We start from the raw sequence: 17,520 nt of genomic DNA, 5'->3' as shown, positions 1-17,520 counted from the left end.
ATCTACCAAAATTGATTTCTTTCAACTTTAGTTTTTGTGTTATGCGTTTAATAGTGATTCTTAATTTGTTGATTATTACTTTTACTTTGACAAAATTAAAGTAGGTAGCCAAATGTTTATTTCCGAATGGCGACTTTTATTTTGACATCTGTGAATAGTTAGTTAGCGTGTGCTGTGGTTTCGGGCTTTAGGCCGTTGGCAGCCTGCTGCAGAAGCGGCACTTTACGAACGACGCGCCGGTGAAACTGCAGCCCGCTTCACTCCCATCCAGAGCCAAATGTAAGATAAAAAGGCGTTGATTTGATCGGTGACACGCACAACAGAAACACTTTACTTTACAGAAAATCAATACTTTATTGATAGTTTTGTTCATTTGGACGATATATCTCATCTAATGTTACGATTTAAATGTTCAGCAGTTAAAAATACAACGGTTGAAACGTAAACATAACGTGGAGTATAAGCTGTTTGTATGAATAACGTTAACGTTACCCTATAAAAAATTCTGACAGATTAACACCAGTTGAATACTTTGACTGACATTAAAGTGGAGCGTTAAATCGGAATCCTAAAAAGTTAACGAGACAAACTTTTTAAAATAAAGATCAGATTTTTATCCCGTAAGTAATGTACTCGATTTAGACCTTTATATGTAAATATGCAGCCGCAGTGAAGTGACATTAAGTAGGAAGTAAAGATGATGATGTAGCTGGGCTGAAGGGTGTGAATGTGTGTTTAAGGAAATGTGGCTTTAACTCTTTTTCCCACAAACTATCTGTCCTGCAGCTTCAGCGGAAAAGTGTCTCCATCAGCCTTAGATCGTCGGTTTCGTCCCAGCCATGGCTGTGAACGTGTACTCGACTTCAGTGACAAGTGAAAACCTCAGCCGCCATGACATGCTCACATGGATAAACGAGTCTTTACAGATGAGCCATGCCAAGATCGAGCAACTGTGCTCAGGTCAGTGATCAGCTGTCTGGTCCTTTCATTTCACACACACAACCTGAGCGTCATTCACATCATTACTGACAGAGTTTGAGATTGACATAAAGCCTAGATTGCATTTTGAGCAGAAAGATTACATATAATAATAATGTATCATAGATTGACAGCCATTTGCATACTGAATTTGTCGCTGTCTTGAGTCAGCAGTTAGTGAGGAAATAGACAAAGATAGTACAGTGTAGGGAAGGGATGAAAGGGGTTTTTGTTTGGGTTGGGACCTGTATGGCTTTATTTTTAATATTTTATATTATTTACTGGCTATGTTTTTAATAATGTGTTTTAAGGTGCTGCTTACTGTCAATTCATGGACATGCTGTTCCCATCATGTATTCCACTGAAGAAAATCAAATTCCAGGCCAAACTTGAGCACGAATACATCCATAACTTCAAACTCCTTCAAGGCAGCTTCAAAAAGATGGGAGTTAGCAAAGTATGTCAACCAGTCAAATTCATTCGCATGCAAATGATGCTACGTTCCATTTTGCTTCACAAAATATATTCATAATGTTCAATATGTGAAGTGGAACTTCTTTGTAACAGTTTACGCCTCTGTGCAGATTATTCCTGTTGACAAGCTTGTGAAAGGCAAGTTCCAGGATAACTTTGAGTTTGTGCAATGGTTTAAGAAGTTCTTCGATGCAAATTATGATGGGAAGGAATATGATCCGGTGGCAGCTAGACAGGGACAAGAAATGCCCACCAATCAGAGTCCAGCAGCAGCAGCTACAGCCAACAAACCAAAGAAACCCAGTTCAGGTAAGGAGAAAGACCAAACAGGAAGTTCCATTTATTTAGGCTTATCCTAATGGTTAAAATGGCATACATAAATGTCCAACTAATATTCAATGAATGATCTATCATTTTAATAAATATCAACTTATAATTGTTTTTTTTTTTTGGTTCATATATTCCTTGATCATATAGAGACTAGCATTATTGTCGGAAGCTAGCTGTCCTAATGCTAACAGGTGCATGACAGCTGCAGCTGTTATGGATTATGAGGCCAAAAAATGTGGGTGTGACCCAGTCACGCACCAGTGAGCCAATCCTACATGCTTTAGCTGCTTTAACATGTGTAAGAATGACTGGAGCCTTACAATGCCTGTGCATGGATTTCTGTTCGCTTCAGACACAGGCATCACACCTGCAGTCAAGCCAATGGCTCCTGTTGGTAAGATATTGAAAACTGCAAGTTTTAGTACAAGCACATTGACAACAAGGTTGCTTCACCTCTGGGTGTTTTTCCTCACATTATGGTGATTCCTACATTTCCAAGTACTGCACATTTTAAAAGAACAGTCATGCAGTTCTCTTTTGGGTCAATGGCATTTGTTGGTGTAATTATTCTAGAACTATAATTTTCCTTTTAAGTTTCTTGTTTTTTTTAGCTTATATATATATGAAATGAAATCAGTTAATAATTTATTCAATTGGTCAATTTGAGGCTAGAATTGACCCTAATCCTGGAGGCAGGTTGATGAGTATGTTTAACAAGGTGATGGATGTTCTTGATGTTCAGCTCCACAGCGTTCAGCCACAGCACCTAAATCTGCACCAAAAACAGCTCCAGCTGCAACGCGAGGCACAGGAACAGGCAGTGGGGACGAAGAGAAGGGAGCACTCACTCAGATGGTAAGACAAAAAAACAGTAAATGAGAAGGATAAATGCATTTACTTTAGCATAATGTTCACTGTTTTCAGATGCTTTAAAGGGTTAGTTCATCGAAAAATCATAATTATGTCATTAATAACTAGGGCTGAAACGATTCCTCGAGTTACTCGATTAACTCGATTACAAAAAAAGATCGAGGCAAATTCCTCTGCCTCGAAGCCTCTTTTAATTCATTTTAAATCTCATGTCAGGTTCTTTCGCAATGATTCTTTTAATGTGACACAACGCGTTTACGTCACCCACAAAGCGGAAGGAGACACAAGCGCTGAGTCCGAAATCGCAAACTGCAAGGAGTCAGCAGTGTTTTGATTTGAGGGCGCGGGCAAATGTAAAGAGAACGTAGTGGCCTGTGTCCATTGCAAGATAGAGCTGGCATGACACAACTATGGCCCTATGATTTCCGCGATGCAGAAAACAAAGAGGGAATTGCGGAATCCAGTCATCACATTCACAGAACTGTATAGGTACGTCAACCCGTCAAAATAAAAGTCAGGTTAAAGACTATTGTTCAGCAGAATGTACATAGCCTACCACTAAAAAAAAAAAAAAAATCAAACATTATTATTTTTTTAAGTTTAATCACACAGCATTTCTTCCATGTTTTCTTTTTAATAGTAAATCCCCTTTATTTACCAAAAAGTTAAGTTAATTTTCAATAATTAAAAGATAAATTAAATTAATGTTTTATGTTTTTAATGTTAAAGGCGCAATATGTAATTTTTCTGCTTTAGAAATAGCAGATATCACTATATCTATGTTATATATTTTTTTTGTTGTGTACTTGCATTATCCCGACAGTTTCCACGAACTTTAAAATCCGGAGAAAATTATAGTTTAATTAGAAGACACGGCACGTTTCTTTATTTCTGTTTTGTCGCCCGTCTATGGCGTCATATAAACTTAGACCCCTCTAGTTTATCTAACTTCCTGCGGAACCGCCAAATACAAAGGTGAACAGAAGCAAAGACTAGACGAAGAAGAAAAAGTAGTAGCTAGCCTTGATCGAGACTATTATATTTTATATTTATATTGTTTATATTCGTATTTATACCTCAATCAATAACTTAGTTATGGATCCTGATTATGCTTTGCCTGCACGTTCTGTGAAGCGCAAACGTACGGGTGAAATAAATGACCCGAGAAGGTTTTGGGACAAAGAAGAAACGAGACACGGGTAAATATTGGAGTTGCATTTCCAAGATAGAGAGAGCTTCGTGACAACCTGAAACTACAGAGAGATGCTTGCATTCTAATAAACGGGTATGCATCCATTCAGCTAATATCTATCCGTATATTTTGTGAAATGATGTCTTGTGTAAAACGCAGACGGACTAGCTCTCATGTAGAGTATAATGTAAATCTACATGTGTTCTATATCTAGCTGGATAAAGTAGCTTCAAATGCAGTTCACTATCTTGTTCGATATCATAGTATAAACGTAGCCTAATTATAATTATTAACAAAAGGCAACCGTGTTTTTTTTTTAACATATATTACTACTAGCTAGATGGAATATTGATTTGATAGGGGTCTGATAATTCATATATCTCTCTGTTCGAAAATACGTGATTGTCAAAATACTAAGGCCGGTGACACACTGGCTGCGTGGCGTCTCTGCTGCGTGCCAGAAGCGTGGCGCGCTGCTGCTGCTGTAGGTGACATAGAGGGAGACCGCCGACAGACCAGGCTCTTGTCTTCATGACAACAATATCTATACTTCATGTTGAACATAAATATAAAGCCTACTGATAAAGGACACCGTCAACAGTATTGACGGCAAAATAGACTATGTTCTCACGCAGCCAGTCTGCAAGCTCTAACCTATTAACATGGGAGCCGAATTAAAAACTGACACGCCACGCAGCTGAGACACTTGCGCCACGCATCCAGTGTGTCGCCGGCCTCAGTTAAAATGAGTGAGGAATGTGGGGAGCGACAGAGCGCGTGTTCCAATGAACAATAACTCCCATGAGCCTACGCTCTTTCCCGATGTCATCTAAGTACGTCTCATGTTATTATTTTGATTGAGTGACCCCTGGTGGCCAAAAATTCCATACTGCACGTTTAATGTGCATCTCAGAAAATTCTTTATTTAAAACCCCAACTGAATGGCACTTAAATGCACCTAATTCATCTGTCAACAATCTTGTCATTGTTCACAGTACAAGTACAGAAAGAGAAACAATGGGTAATAATTAAATATTTATTTTTGATGTATGCACTGCATTCTATGCATTTAAAAAATAAAAATATTTTTTTTCTAAATAAGGAAACTTAGTTGTTCATTTTAAGAGACCTGTGATGGTCACGGACGGACCGTACGTTCAACATGGACGTTAATACGCACAAACACACACAGAGACTGTTTGGTGATACAAGAGTTTATTGTAATTATTGATCAGAGTGTAAATAAAATACCTGCAACCCTTAGGCCACACTCTCCCCTGCAGAAACAAACAGACTACCTTCCATTACAAAGACATTCACATTAATACGGGTGGCCAGCACCATAACCACATGTGGATGGACAAACTTACAGAAAACACTTTACACATGTTCCCTTAAATATACAAAGTCTGAAAGAAACATATTGGCATGATGTTCTACTTAATAAATCTACTTTGATGTTATTAATTCATTCACATTAAACAGGAAATAACAGCAGCAACTCGGCCACATTGCCCCTGAGACCCCCACGCTCAATTAATACATGGTAGATTCCCACCCTAAGCGGAACCAATAATTCCTGCCATTGTTTCTTACCAGGACTCTAAAAATCACGGGACAAACGCTACACGGGAACAATACACATAGTTTACAGGTATTTCATTCACTCTCTGATCAATAATTACAATAAACTCTTGTATCACCAAACAGTCTCTGTGTGTGTTTGTGCGTATGTGTGCGTAGTAACGTCCATGTTGAACGTGCGGTCCCTCCGTGACCGTCACAAGACCCAGAAGTCTTATTTTCTCTTGCATAATTAATAAAGCACTTTAGTTAAGCAAAAACACATTTAATCCGATTACTCGATTAATCGATGGAATTTTTGGTAGAATACTCGATTACTAAAATATTCGATAGCTACAGCCCTATTAATAACTCACCCTCATGTCGTTCCAAACCCGTAAGACCTCCGTTTATCTTTGGAACACAGTTTAAGATATTTTAGATTTAGTCCGAGAGCTCTCAGTCCCTCCATTGAAGCTGTGTGAATGGTATACTGTCCATGTCCAGAAAGGTAATAAAAACATCATCAAAGTAGTTCATGTGACATCAGAGGGTCAGTTAGAATTTTTTGAAGCATCAAAGATACATTTTGGTCCAAAAATAGCAAAAACTACGACTTTATTCATCATTGTCTTCTCTTCCCTGTCTGTTGTGAGAGAGTTCAAAACAAAGCAGTTTGTCATATCCGGTTCGCAAACGAATCATTCGATGTAACCGGATCTTTTTGAACCAGTTCACCAAATCGAACTGAATCGTTTTAAATGGTTCACGTCTCCAATACGCATTAATCCACAAATGACTTAAGCTGTTAACTTTTTTAACGTGGCTGACACTCCCTCTGAGTTAAAACAAACAAATATCCCGGAGTAATAGTCTACTATTTATGATATGACATAAAGCGATTGGGAAATTAGAACCACATTTTTTGAGTATTGTGAGGGTTGAAATGCACTCTAATGGTGATCTTGACCAAGGTAGTAGTAGTAGTAGTAGTTGTTGTTGTTGTTGCTATCATCATTACATTACATTACATTATTCATTTAGCTGACGCTTTTATCCAAAGCGACTTACAATTGAGGTCGCAGGCCTCTGGAGCAACTAGGGGTTAAGTGTCTTGCTCAGGAACACATTGGTGTCTCACAGTGTATTCGAACCCGGGTCTCTCACACCAAAGGCATTTGTCTTATCCACTGCACCATCAACACCCCTTATTATTATTATTATTAATATTTAATATTTTTTTTATGCTCATCTGGGCAGATAAATGACCTGAAGGCCACTATTGCTGACATGGAAAAGGAAAGGGATTTCTACTTTGGCAAACTGAGAAACATCGAGCTCATCTGCCAAGAGAAAGAGGGGGAGGGTGATCCTACGCTGCAAAGGATTGTGGATATCCTGTACGCCACAGATGTAAGTGTACGTCGCAGTGTTAATAGTCTCATACTAAACTGTCTTCAGCCCGCTGAGTTCTGTGGTTTTCTGTCTTTCAACAGGAAGGTTTTGTAATTCCAGAAGATGAGGCAGGAGAACCAGAGGAGTTTTGACCAATCCAGGGGTGACTGTTTTAAAAAAAAAATGACCCTGCTGGACCCATAAATGTATATACTGGCTGATTCCTGCTGTTGTGCTGCACTGGCCTTTGGTCCATCATTTTGGACTTTGACTTTTGAATGTCTTTTTATTCAGGGATATTCTAAACCTTGAAATTTCAGCTTTTTTTATTGACCATCAAAACAAAATTATTTTTGTGAAAGACAAATAAAGTACTTATCAAAGGCTGTTTATATAAAGCAGGCCACTGAGTTCTGACTTGCCAGTGACTAAACTTTTATTAAAACATAAGCAAACTATTCTGATCCATTCATTCTGTAGTTTAAAAAAAAATATACAGCAGTCGGGTATGCTTTATCTAGTTTCTGATCTGTACATTTGACTGCTAGTTGACCAGTTGTGAGTGAAGTTCACTTCCTCTAATAAGCTCTGAAGCAGGATGTGTGTCAACCTTTTGCATTTCCCTTTCACAAGCACATGAGACCATGATGAACCACTTGACAGTCATGAGAGGCTTTGGGTTTGTCTTAACTGGCCAAAGCTGTTGAGCTGCAAATACCACCATCTTCAGGCAGCTTTTGATGCAAAATCAGAGAAAGTTAGGCATGTTTTATTTTACATTCAGCATCCCGCTTTTGCCATGTATTAAAATCATATACTTAAAAAAAGTACTTAATTTGTGACTTGAATAAAAGCAAAATGTGTTGTAAATCAGTCCACAATTTAGAATTAGGAAGTAATCATTTTTCCCATGGTTTTGACTTTCTGGGCATTTGAGAAACCGTGGGCTGGACATTACAAGGTTTGATGTCCAGCTTTTGGAGTCCAGGAACCTCCTCTCCTGCTTGAATCATGCGGAACACCTCTGGAAAAGAGAGGGACGACTGCTCCGCGATCACATCTGCTGCATCTGACTCCCTCTCTCCAGCCGCCTCCACAACATTCTGCTGCTCCATCGCCACAGCTCTGTGGAAGACAATTCAAAGCCATTCATAAAAAGTTAAAGCAATGAATTCACGTCGCGATTTAGTGATCAAATGTGATGTACCTGTTACTGAAGAAACTTTTCAATAGCCTAAATTGTGTTCAGGGTATTGTGCATAAAGAGTTTAACTTCCAAAATTGCAAGATTTAAGGTCTTTGACGCAGCGTCATATTCTATTTAAATACTAGCACGTGCTTATTTATTAGATCTAAATAAGTTAATATTATTAGGAATTGCTCAGTTATAAAGCATCCTGCCTTCTGTCGCTCGACTTCCGGATACGTCTCCAACCCGTCCTCCAATCACTGATTTTAATACAAAAGTCCCTTAGTCAAACGCACTACCGGTCGCATCTCGATAAAACCTTTTTTTTTATTTTTTACCTTTTGTAGCCTACTCCACACACATATTTTTTTTACATATTATTCTAAATATTACTACTAAAAGTTCAGTGCACTTAAAGTTAAATGCGCTATTTTGTTTACTTTTATTGTTTCGTGTGTGTGTGTGTGTGTGTGTGTGTGTGTGTGTGTGTCTGTGTGTCAGATTGCTTTTCTGACTTTAATTTCAAAGAATGACTCAAACTATATCAGCCTTTAAGTATATGTCATGTTAAATTAGTAGTTATTATCCAGTATAATTCCTAAAATATATTGCAAGAGGCGACGGTAGGGGTGGGCTAAAAGGGGGCAGAAGATTCCGAGAGTTTTCAGTAAAGCCAAAGAGCTGCCCCAAATGTTTTTATTACCATATGTTTTGTGCACATCAAGATGGAGTTTTCGTGCGCTTTAAAATAGTTTATATTAAACCAGAACTTAAACAGCAAAATGCCGCTGCTTCGAGTATCACTATGTAAATATATAATAATACCGATCGCACCCTCTCTCAAAATTTAATTAGTGTTTCTGTATAGCAAGAAATATAGATTTTTATACAGATATAGACAAAAATACTGATATAGATTTTTAATCATGTTATTAGGGGGAGACCGGGTATGGTTGCAACGTGGGGAGCACATTTTCCACCTATCAGGGATAATTTAATTATTAACCCACTTCCTCCCCAGTCTTATATAAATGGTTGTCAAAACTGTAAATAGATATATGAACTAATAAACTGTTGCAGATTAAATCATGTAACTTCCTTTAAAATACATTGTAGATTCTCAGGCAAATTGTGATGCATTTTTAAACTGCTAATTTCAAATGGTTATGCTAATAGCCTACAGCTAACAGAACATTAGATGGCAGGGGTGGGGTAAGTTGTAACACATTTTAGCATTCCTTGCATAGAACTGAGAACTTTCATGTTGTCTGACTATATGGAGCTTTTTTGGCAGCTCAAAGCCAAAGGAAATGTGGGTAAAATGTGCCCTATCCGGTTTCTTTATCCACCAAGCCTGCACTCTAGGTTAAAAACATTAGGTTGGCACCATTGTGAATCTGACTGAGAAAAATCATACATTAACACAAATCTCACACACAATTTTATTTTATTATTATTTATTTATTTATTTTTATTATATCTGCATATTCTTTACCTCGTTACACTGGAGTTGAGTGTTTAGTAAGCATAAATCAATTAATAAGGGTTGTGATAATCTTACATTCTTGAGGTATGAGTTGGTGCCTTTTGAAGTGAACAAACGTGGGTGTTTTGTGTTAACGTTTGAGAACTCTAGCTCAAAAATTCAGCGTGTTACAGACAAAAAGTGTTACAACCATACCCTCTCCCTGTAGGGTGATTCTCTGGAAATCTGGGACACCAAAGCTCCAGGTGTTTATTTCCTGTTCAAACAAAATCTATCCACAGGACTTTTTAGTAGCAGGGACATACATTTTGTCTAACAATTGGTGGGGACAATAAACATAATATTTCTAAAGAGTGATTTTTGAAGGGGACAAATAAAATTGTACTTATATGTATACACAGAGGAAAGCCTTACTGCTATTAGTGCAGCAGGGAGACCATGCCAAATTTAACCAGATCTCATGAACGTTCGTATAAATAGTATGCCAAATACACATTTTCATGAGACCTGGCTCACCAAATTAGACAATGAATCGATTGAATAAATGACTCAACGAATCAGTCATTAAAACAGGAGCTTGCTGCCACCTGCTGGCAATTTTAGTCTAATTTTAAAGGCATTTTATGTTTTCTGATATTTCTTTATAATTTTTTTTCTGCGTTTTAAGTTTTCTATCTAGAACATTCATCTCATAATATTATTTATGGAGTTTGTAAGTAGGCCTACAAATTATGATTAATTATACTATACTATACATGTCTCTTTAAAAACCTTATGCCACGTAGCCAATGTAATGTTTATTTAGTTAAGTGTATCCCTGTAATCTGACACATACATAAATGTCTCTGGACTAAGCCTCAGATATCCACTCACCGTAGAACTGCCCTGCCAAGTAACATCTAACAATAACAGGGAAATTTTAAAATTGCAAAATCATTTTTTATAGGCAGATTATGGTTTCCAACATATTTTATCATTCCTTCAAATAGTTTTTTTTAAGTATTAGAAATGTTTACACATTTCCCATGTATTGTTTTCCAAGCATAAAAGAAGAGGTTGTCTGAGATAGTACAGACTGTGGGAGGATGGACTTGGCCCTCTACCTGTCACCCTACCTGTGTTTAAGTCAATCATTAATAAGTGAGCTCAGAAAGACAGTCCTTAGGCAATAGGAAACCACCTTGGTATAGATTTGTCATAACTCGTTGTACACAATTGCCTATTTATCTATGCAACTGGGGTTTGTGTCTAAACTGAGAACAGATAAGTGGGTATTCACTTATTTTGATCCTTACATCTAAGGGCTCCTAATTGAAATTCTTGTGTTTTGTGTGATTTCACTGAACAATGGGGAAAGCAAACAACTGCACATTCATGGGAGGTGGGATTCCTCTGTCATCTGAGTTCTTTAAAGGTAAGAGATTTAACACACCATGATGAAAGGTGCAGATGTATCGAGCTGAATGATGTCCGCTGTCTGCTGCTTATGGAACCGGTTACAATTACAATGGTCAAGTAATTTTCCCTGGATAATGACAGTATGTTGTAATGTAAGACATGGAAAACTACATGTTGTACAATTTGTATATGCAGTGAAATAGACAACACAGATTAAACTGCTTATCAGTCAACAACATCCACAAGCTACGTGAGTCAGCTAGCATTATTTCCAAAATTATACCTTAATTTTCACTTGTTTTCAGGATAATTACCCCAAAAGTGGTTTAAAATGTGGCTAGATTGACCAGGTGTCTCATTTTAGATATATGAATTTGGAACCAAGTTTTGGAAATGGTGTCTGTTTGAGCCCTTTTTGGTACATCAACAAAGGTTCTATATTGGCATTGATGGCTCCATGAAGAACTTTTAACATCCATGGAACCTTTCCATTGTGCTAAAGGTTTTATTGTGGTGGAAATAAGTTCTTTAGATTATTGAAGTATTCTTCTAAAAATGATTCTTGTCAGAACTGGTATTCTGGGAACCAAAATGGTTCTTCTATTGCATTGCTGTTAAAATGCCCCAAAGCTTTATTTTAAAGAGTTCGGTTTCGTTTGTTCTGCTTATAGTGATCAAGAATGATCTCTGGCTGTTCCTCCTTCCTGCTGTGTTTGCTGTGCTTATTCTTGCTCTCTTCATGGAGGAGATTGGCTTTTTTCTGCGTCATGTCCCCTCTCAGTGGCGTAGATGTCTCAGCCTGTGGATCCTGGGAATATATCCAGTAAAGCATTACCTTCTCATTCAATTCATTCATTTCATTCCTTTAGTTGTCCTTTGGTGACATTTTCTATCTTTGACAGGTCTTCGGGATGACGTCTATCATTGCACTTTATGTTCCACGCTCCTCATTTCTGTGCAATTTCATTGCATCTCTGTGAGTGACTTTTGACTTCCACTGTTGTAATCACATTGTACATGGCCGGTCCTGTCTTTATGGATTGTTTTGTATTTCTTGGCAGTTATCACTCCATTACACTCTTGAAGTTCATGGGTCTTATCAAAGACTTCTTCGGTGGAAAGACTCGGATGCTGGAAATGTTAGCAGGGGAGCAGGTGTCTCCAAACCCCTTCCCTTGCTGTTGCTGCTGCTGTCTTCCTCTCTTCAACATCAACGAGTACTTCACATACACCTGCATACATTTTAACTTGAAGTAATTTTATAATAATTGGTGTGTTTCATTATAACAGTGAAATTTATATTTTTGTATTCCATTAGGACCAGCGTGGGCTGGATGATGGCTGCTGTTCTTCAGCTCTCTGTGGTCAGAACAGTCCTGTTCTTCCTTACTCTTGTCCTCTGGACTGATGAGCAATATGATTATGGGGATGTGAGTACAATACTATTGTTCTATGCTTACTATAGTGCAATTTTTAGGGGGAAGTCGTGGCCTAATGGTTAGAGAGTTGGACTCCCAATCGAAAGGTTGTGAGTTCGAGTCCCGGGCCGGCAGGAATTGTGGGTGGGGGGAGTGCATGTACAGTTCTCTCTCCACCTTCAATACCACGACTTAGGTGCCCTTGAGCAAGGCATCGAACCCCCAACTGCTCCCCGGGTGCCGCAGCATAAATGGCTGCCCACTGCTCCGGGTGTGTGCTCACAGTGTGTGTGTGTGTGTGTTCACTGCTCTGTGTGTGTGCATTTCGGATGGGTTAAATGGAGAGCACAAATTCTGAGTATGGGACACCATACTTGGCTGAATGTCACTTCACTCACTCACTCACTTATTTTTTATGATAGGCCTATAAAGTTAGAAGATTTGATTCAATCAAAAAATTATAAATCTCTTCTTCAAATTCACAAAATGTTTCTTGAATAGTTCTATTCATAAGGTGCTTAAGCATTATCTTTTATTTGGAGCATACTACAGGTCAAAAGTTTGGAATTAAGTTTTCTTTTAAAGTTTTTTAAATACAGTAAAACATCTGTTTTTTTTGTTCAACATTTTGTGGAAACTGTGATATATTTTATTTACGATGTACAAAATAATTAAACAAAAATGTTTTTTTTACATTGAAAATTACATTGATAATAATAAGAAATATTTCTTGTGTGCCAACTAAGTGTATTAAATGATTTCTGAAAGATCACGTGACACTGAAGACTGAAAAGCTGCAGGAAAATTTTTAAATAAATTACATTTTAAACTCTATTATATTACATAAAAAATTAGTGACTGACATGACCAGTGATATTTTAAGAAATGGCCGTGTGGCAGGGTTTTCACCGGTTTAGGGGAGAAAAAAAAATCACGCACTTTGCAAAGTAGATGTGTCTTATTTTCTGAACTACATTATGTGACTCTTAATAATCTGTTTCTCTTAGGTGAATTCAGGTAATCTCAACATGTATGTCAATGCCATCATTGCCATATCCACGTTTCTGTCTTTCTATGGTTACTTGCTGTTTTATAAAGCCACAAAAAAAGCATTGCCTGGATATGGTCTTCGAGCCAAGTTTATTTGCATCATTGTCATCCTGGTCCTTTGTGGACTACAGAGTGGAATTTTGGAGACCATGGGTGCGCTGAATGTCATCCCCTGCACTCCTCCCTTCTCTGACCTGTTTCGGTCTCAATGTAAGATTCATAAAACATTACTATTGATTTCCCAAAAGTTTTGGGATCTGGAATCTGGTAAACATCCAATTTAATTCTTTGATTTGGTCTCTCTTTCCTGTGATCTCTTTAAGTAATTTACCACTATTGTGTAATTGTGGAGATGTTCTGCATCAGCCTCTTTGCACATCACACATTCCGAAAAGTTGAACCCTGTCATGACGAGGCTGAAGAAATAGAAGTTGATGTCCTAAGAGTTCTCAATGAAAAGGCAATACAGACAGAAGATGAGCTGCCAATCGCTGTGCAGCTCTCCTCTCAAGAAGACGATCCATGCCATTCTAACCTCGGGTACAATAGTGACAGTGAAGACAGCCTCTGTAAAATTGAACACGCACCACTGGACCGCTTCCCTTTCCCCTTACAGCACAAACTGCAAACTGTGGCGAACACTGAGAAAGTGTGTACTACACCACCTGAAGACTCCATGAGTGTGGACCAGCCGACAATTACTGTCAGTGCTGAAATTAACCATGTTAACAATGGTGATGTTACTGTTGTATAGAAGAAAAAGATAGATGTATATTTGTATAGATGTGACATTATTCGATTTTATATGTCTGTGACTCCATTGGGGCCAGGAAACTAAATTAAGGTATTTAAAAGTGAATTGTAATGAAATGTAAATTTCACCAGCATAACAAGCATAACATTTTTTTTTCTTTGTAATCTCTAATTAAGTACCTTAAGTTTACTGTTAAATTCACTATTTAAATGTACTGTTTAGTACATTTTTATAAAAAGTATACAGTTAATTAATATATATAGGCTATGTAAAAAAAAAAAAAAAAAAAAAAAAAAAAAAACAAAAAAAGGTACATATTTATCAGTGGTTAAATTGTGGATGCTGTCGAGTTAACATTTGAAACTATAAAACCTAAAGGAGAACCAGAGTAGACTCGATACTGAATTTATTCCGGTCAAAAATTTAATATGACACAATCTTGGCTATTTCTTGGCCGATTAAATTTTTTGCAGACACTTCACGATTTGTTGATTAAAATTGTAATGTTTTTGTTCATCCATGATACAATAAAAATTAAATAAATACTAAATAATACAAAAACAAATAGTGATTTTTAGTGATTCCTAATAACACTCGACCACCTCATATTACGCACAGTGCTGCGGTCAATCGGATTGACCAATAGCGTTAGGTATTCTTCTCCTAGCTACAGCTCGACCAATCATCAACGCGAGTGCCGTAACGCGTTTTTCCGGCATTGGGAATCCACCCAGCCTGCTCGAGGCGACAATGGCGCAAGATTTGAAAGGTAGGCTTTATTTTGTTTTCTTCAAATAGCGAACAGTGCTATTAAGATGCACTCCCCAAATACACTGCAACGAACAAACGTGCGGTTTTAAATACTGTTATACTAGGGAGCTTTTAAATAGTTAATAACATTACTCGTGTATATACAGCAAGTGACACTAACGTGTTTAAGGTTACAGTAGTTTCTTAAGGAATAAACATTATGGAGCCACATACGTATGGTTTAAGATTGCAGGGTGTCTTGCAAACTTTCATGGGAGGACCTCCAGGCTTTGTGCCGCAGAGAAAGACTTGTTTGCAAACAGCTGAGTGTGACAAAGAACAACTTTCATGACTATGATGTGGAGTATCTGTGTAACTACAAAAAACACAAGGTAAGATATTAATTATGCATTCTATGTAAAACTGTGATCTATTTATTTGTGGCTCCCGCTGTTTCTCCTTATGTAATTTTCAGAATTTGCATGATTCATATCACCGTAACCTTTAAAATATGCCTGTTCAGGGTCGAGAGTTCTTCCTGGTCAAGTGGAAAGGCTACACGGAGTCAGAAAACACATGGGAGCCTCTCAAAAATCTTAAATGCTCCAAACTCTTACACCAATTCCGACAAGACATGAAGACGGCTCTGCTTCAGGCCAACAAACCGCTTGATTCAGAGTCTTTAAGTGCCCCTATTGTCTCCTTCCTTCTCCAAAGGGCCAAGCAACGTAAGAAGCTTCAGAAATGGGAAGACCTCATGAAGCAGACCTGCAAGCAGAAAGGCCACATATTCGTCTGCAATGAGGTCGACCTGGACGGGCCTCCTAAGAACTTCACCTACATTAATGAAAATAAGTTAGGGAAAGGAGTGAATGTGAATCCAGTGATAGTGGGCTGTGAGTGTGATGATTGCTTCTCTCAACCGGTTGATGGCTGCTGTCCAGGGCTGCTGAAGCATCGGAGGGCATATAATGGCAGCAGACAGGTGAAAGTGATGCCCGGTGTGCCGATCTACGAGTGTAACTCCAAGTGCAGATGTGGGCCAGACTGTGTGAACAGGGTTGTGCAAAAAGGTATTCAGTATGATCTATGCATCTTCAAAACGGCCAATGGCAGAGGTTGGGGAGTGCGGACGCTGCAGAGGATTTACAAAAACACCTTTGTTATGGAGTATCTTGGAGAGGTAAGCAAGTTAAAGGGATTGTTCACCAAATAAACGCCATTCCAAACCTGTGTAAACACCAAAAAATATTATATTTAATATGGGGTCCATGGGTTCAATGGGGTCCAAAACAGACAAAAAATGGTACAGATATTTTTACACAGAATACCCTCTTTTGTGTTACTCAGAAGAAAGTAAGTCCTACAGGTTGGGAATGACATGAGGGTGAGTAAATCATTGCAGATTTAGAATTTGTATTTATTTTATCCCTATAAAATGTTTAATTTCGATGAAACCTGTTCTGTGAATGTTGTTTCCTGACCTGCTGTCAGCTGTGTGTTGCATCAGATCATCTCGACAGAGGAAGCAGAGAGGAGAGGAGTGGTGTACGATAAGCAGGGCGTCACCTACCTGTTTGATCTGGACTATGTGGATGACATCTACACCATCGATGCGGCTCATTATGGAAACATTTCTCACTTCGTCAACCACAGCGTGAGCACTAACTAGCTGTACACATCATCTGAGCTCTCTGTCAAGTAATTTGGAACAGATTCTTGTAAAGGAATTTTTATTTATAGAAGGTATGTTGCATGGGTATGTGCTTTCTTGAAGTTAATTGTTAACGCATTCTGGCATTATAGTAATCTGTACTTGCAATGTTTAGGAGCATTTAAAAAATAACAGTAATAAAGAAGAAAAAATTTAACATTTGAGTATATGAGTAACATGAAACAGTATATAAATAAGTATATATATATATTATATATAAGTATATATATAACAGTAATATAAATATGAATATTTCATATGAGTATAGCATAACAATAAAAGAATCATAAAGGATAACTCATAAGGATACTACTCATAAGGAATATAAAAGAAACATAACCACATTGGAATTTCGCATACACCAGATATTAAACATTTACATTGATAATAATAAGAAATGTTTCTTAAGCACCAAATCATGATTTCTGCAGGCTCATGTGACACTGAAGACTGGAGCAATGTCTGCTGAAAATTTATTTTTGCCGTGGCAAGAATAAATTAAAATCTATTAAATAGAAAAGAATTGCTTATCTTGTATATTTTTTAAATAATTAAATTTAATAATAACATTATAACTTAAAACTTCACAAAGCATGAAATTAATTAGTCTTTCCATTGTTTTTCCAGTGCGATCCAAACCTGCAGGTGTATAATGTTTTTATTGACAATTTGGATGAGCGCCTTCCCAGAATTGCATTTTTTGCCAAACGAGGGATCAAAGCAGGAGAAGAGCTCACCTTTGACTACAAGATGACTGGTAGGACATGTTTTTATTTGTTTGTTTGTTTTTCTTACATTTTTTGGTGTGGGACTATTTATAATAAAAAGAAAAAATATATTTTATATTATATTTATAGTACATTTAGAGTAAATGCCTAATGAGTACTCCTCATTTTTGCTGCAGTTGATCCAATAAATGCAGAGAGTTCCAAAATGGACTCAGAATTCAGTTGGGCAGG

General features: G+C 37.6%; 3 protein-coding genes across 4 annotated transcripts in view; all 3 read left to right on the top strand.

Annotated features, from left to right (window-relative positions):
- The first annotated feature begins 157 nt into the window (after positions 1-157).
- On the top strand, positions 158-7,629 carry mapre1a (microtubule-associated protein, RP/EB family, member 1a). Of its 2 annotated transcripts, XM_059503712.1 has the most exons (8): positions 158-279; positions 787-960; positions 1,290-1,435; positions 1,563-1,761; positions 2,135-2,176; positions 2,525-2,637; positions 6,668-6,820; positions 6,904-7,629. In XM_059503712.1, the coding sequence occupies exons 2-8, from the start codon at positions 840-842 to the stop codon at positions 6,952-6,954; spliced, it is 825 nt and encodes a 274-aa protein (XP_059359695.1). In that variant the 5' UTR covers positions 158-279; positions 787-839; the 3' UTR covers positions 6,955-7,629. The 2 variants fall into 2 exon arrangements, with proteins under 2 accessions (XP_059359695.1, XP_059359696.1); XM_059503713.1 differs by lacking the exon at positions 2,135-2,176.
- A 2,929-nt stretch (positions 7,630-10,558) lies between these two features.
- si:dkey-16n15.6 (organic solute transporter subunit alpha) lies at positions 10,559-14,361 on the top strand. The gene is made up of 7 exons (XM_059502812.1): positions 10,559-10,891; positions 11,547-11,698; positions 11,778-11,851; positions 11,937-12,092; positions 12,194-12,305; positions 13,301-13,553; positions 13,667-14,361. Exons 1-7 carry the CDS (start codon positions 10,825-10,827, stop codon positions 14,095-14,097), a joined length of 1,245 nt encoding a protein of 414 aa, XP_059358795.1. The 5' UTR covers positions 10,559-10,824; the 3' UTR covers positions 14,098-14,361.
- A 371-nt stretch (positions 14,362-14,732) lies between these two features.
- Positions 14,733-17,520, top strand: part of suv39h1a (SUV39H1 histone lysine methyltransferase a) — a 3,115-nt gene continuing 327 nt past the window's right edge. The window contains exons 1-6 of the mRNA XM_059503710.1: positions 14,733-14,866; positions 15,094-15,239; positions 15,371-16,030; positions 16,358-16,504; positions 17,189-17,318; positions 17,466-17,520. The exon at positions 17,466-17,520 is cut by the window's right edge and continues 327 nt beyond it. Of these exons, the coding sequence (XP_059359693.1) occupies positions 14,848-14,866; positions 15,094-15,239; positions 15,371-16,030; positions 16,358-16,504; positions 17,189-17,318; positions 17,466-17,520 (1,157 nt within the window). The 5' untranslated portion in view covers positions 14,733-14,847. The remainder of the gene's footprint in view (positions 14,867-15,093; positions 15,240-15,370; positions 16,031-16,357; positions 16,505-17,188; positions 17,319-17,465) is intronic.

Source organism: Carassius carassius, chromosome 21 (assembly GCF_963082965.1).
Source record: "Carassius carassius chromosome 21, fCarCar2.1, whole genome shotgun sequence".
Classification (NCBI taxonomy): Eukaryota; Metazoa; Chordata; class Actinopteri; order Cypriniformes; family Cyprinidae; genus Carassius; species Carassius carassius.
The sequence above is the reverse complement of the archived record's forward strand: the minus strand, read 5'-3'. Positions and strand labels throughout refer to the sequence as shown.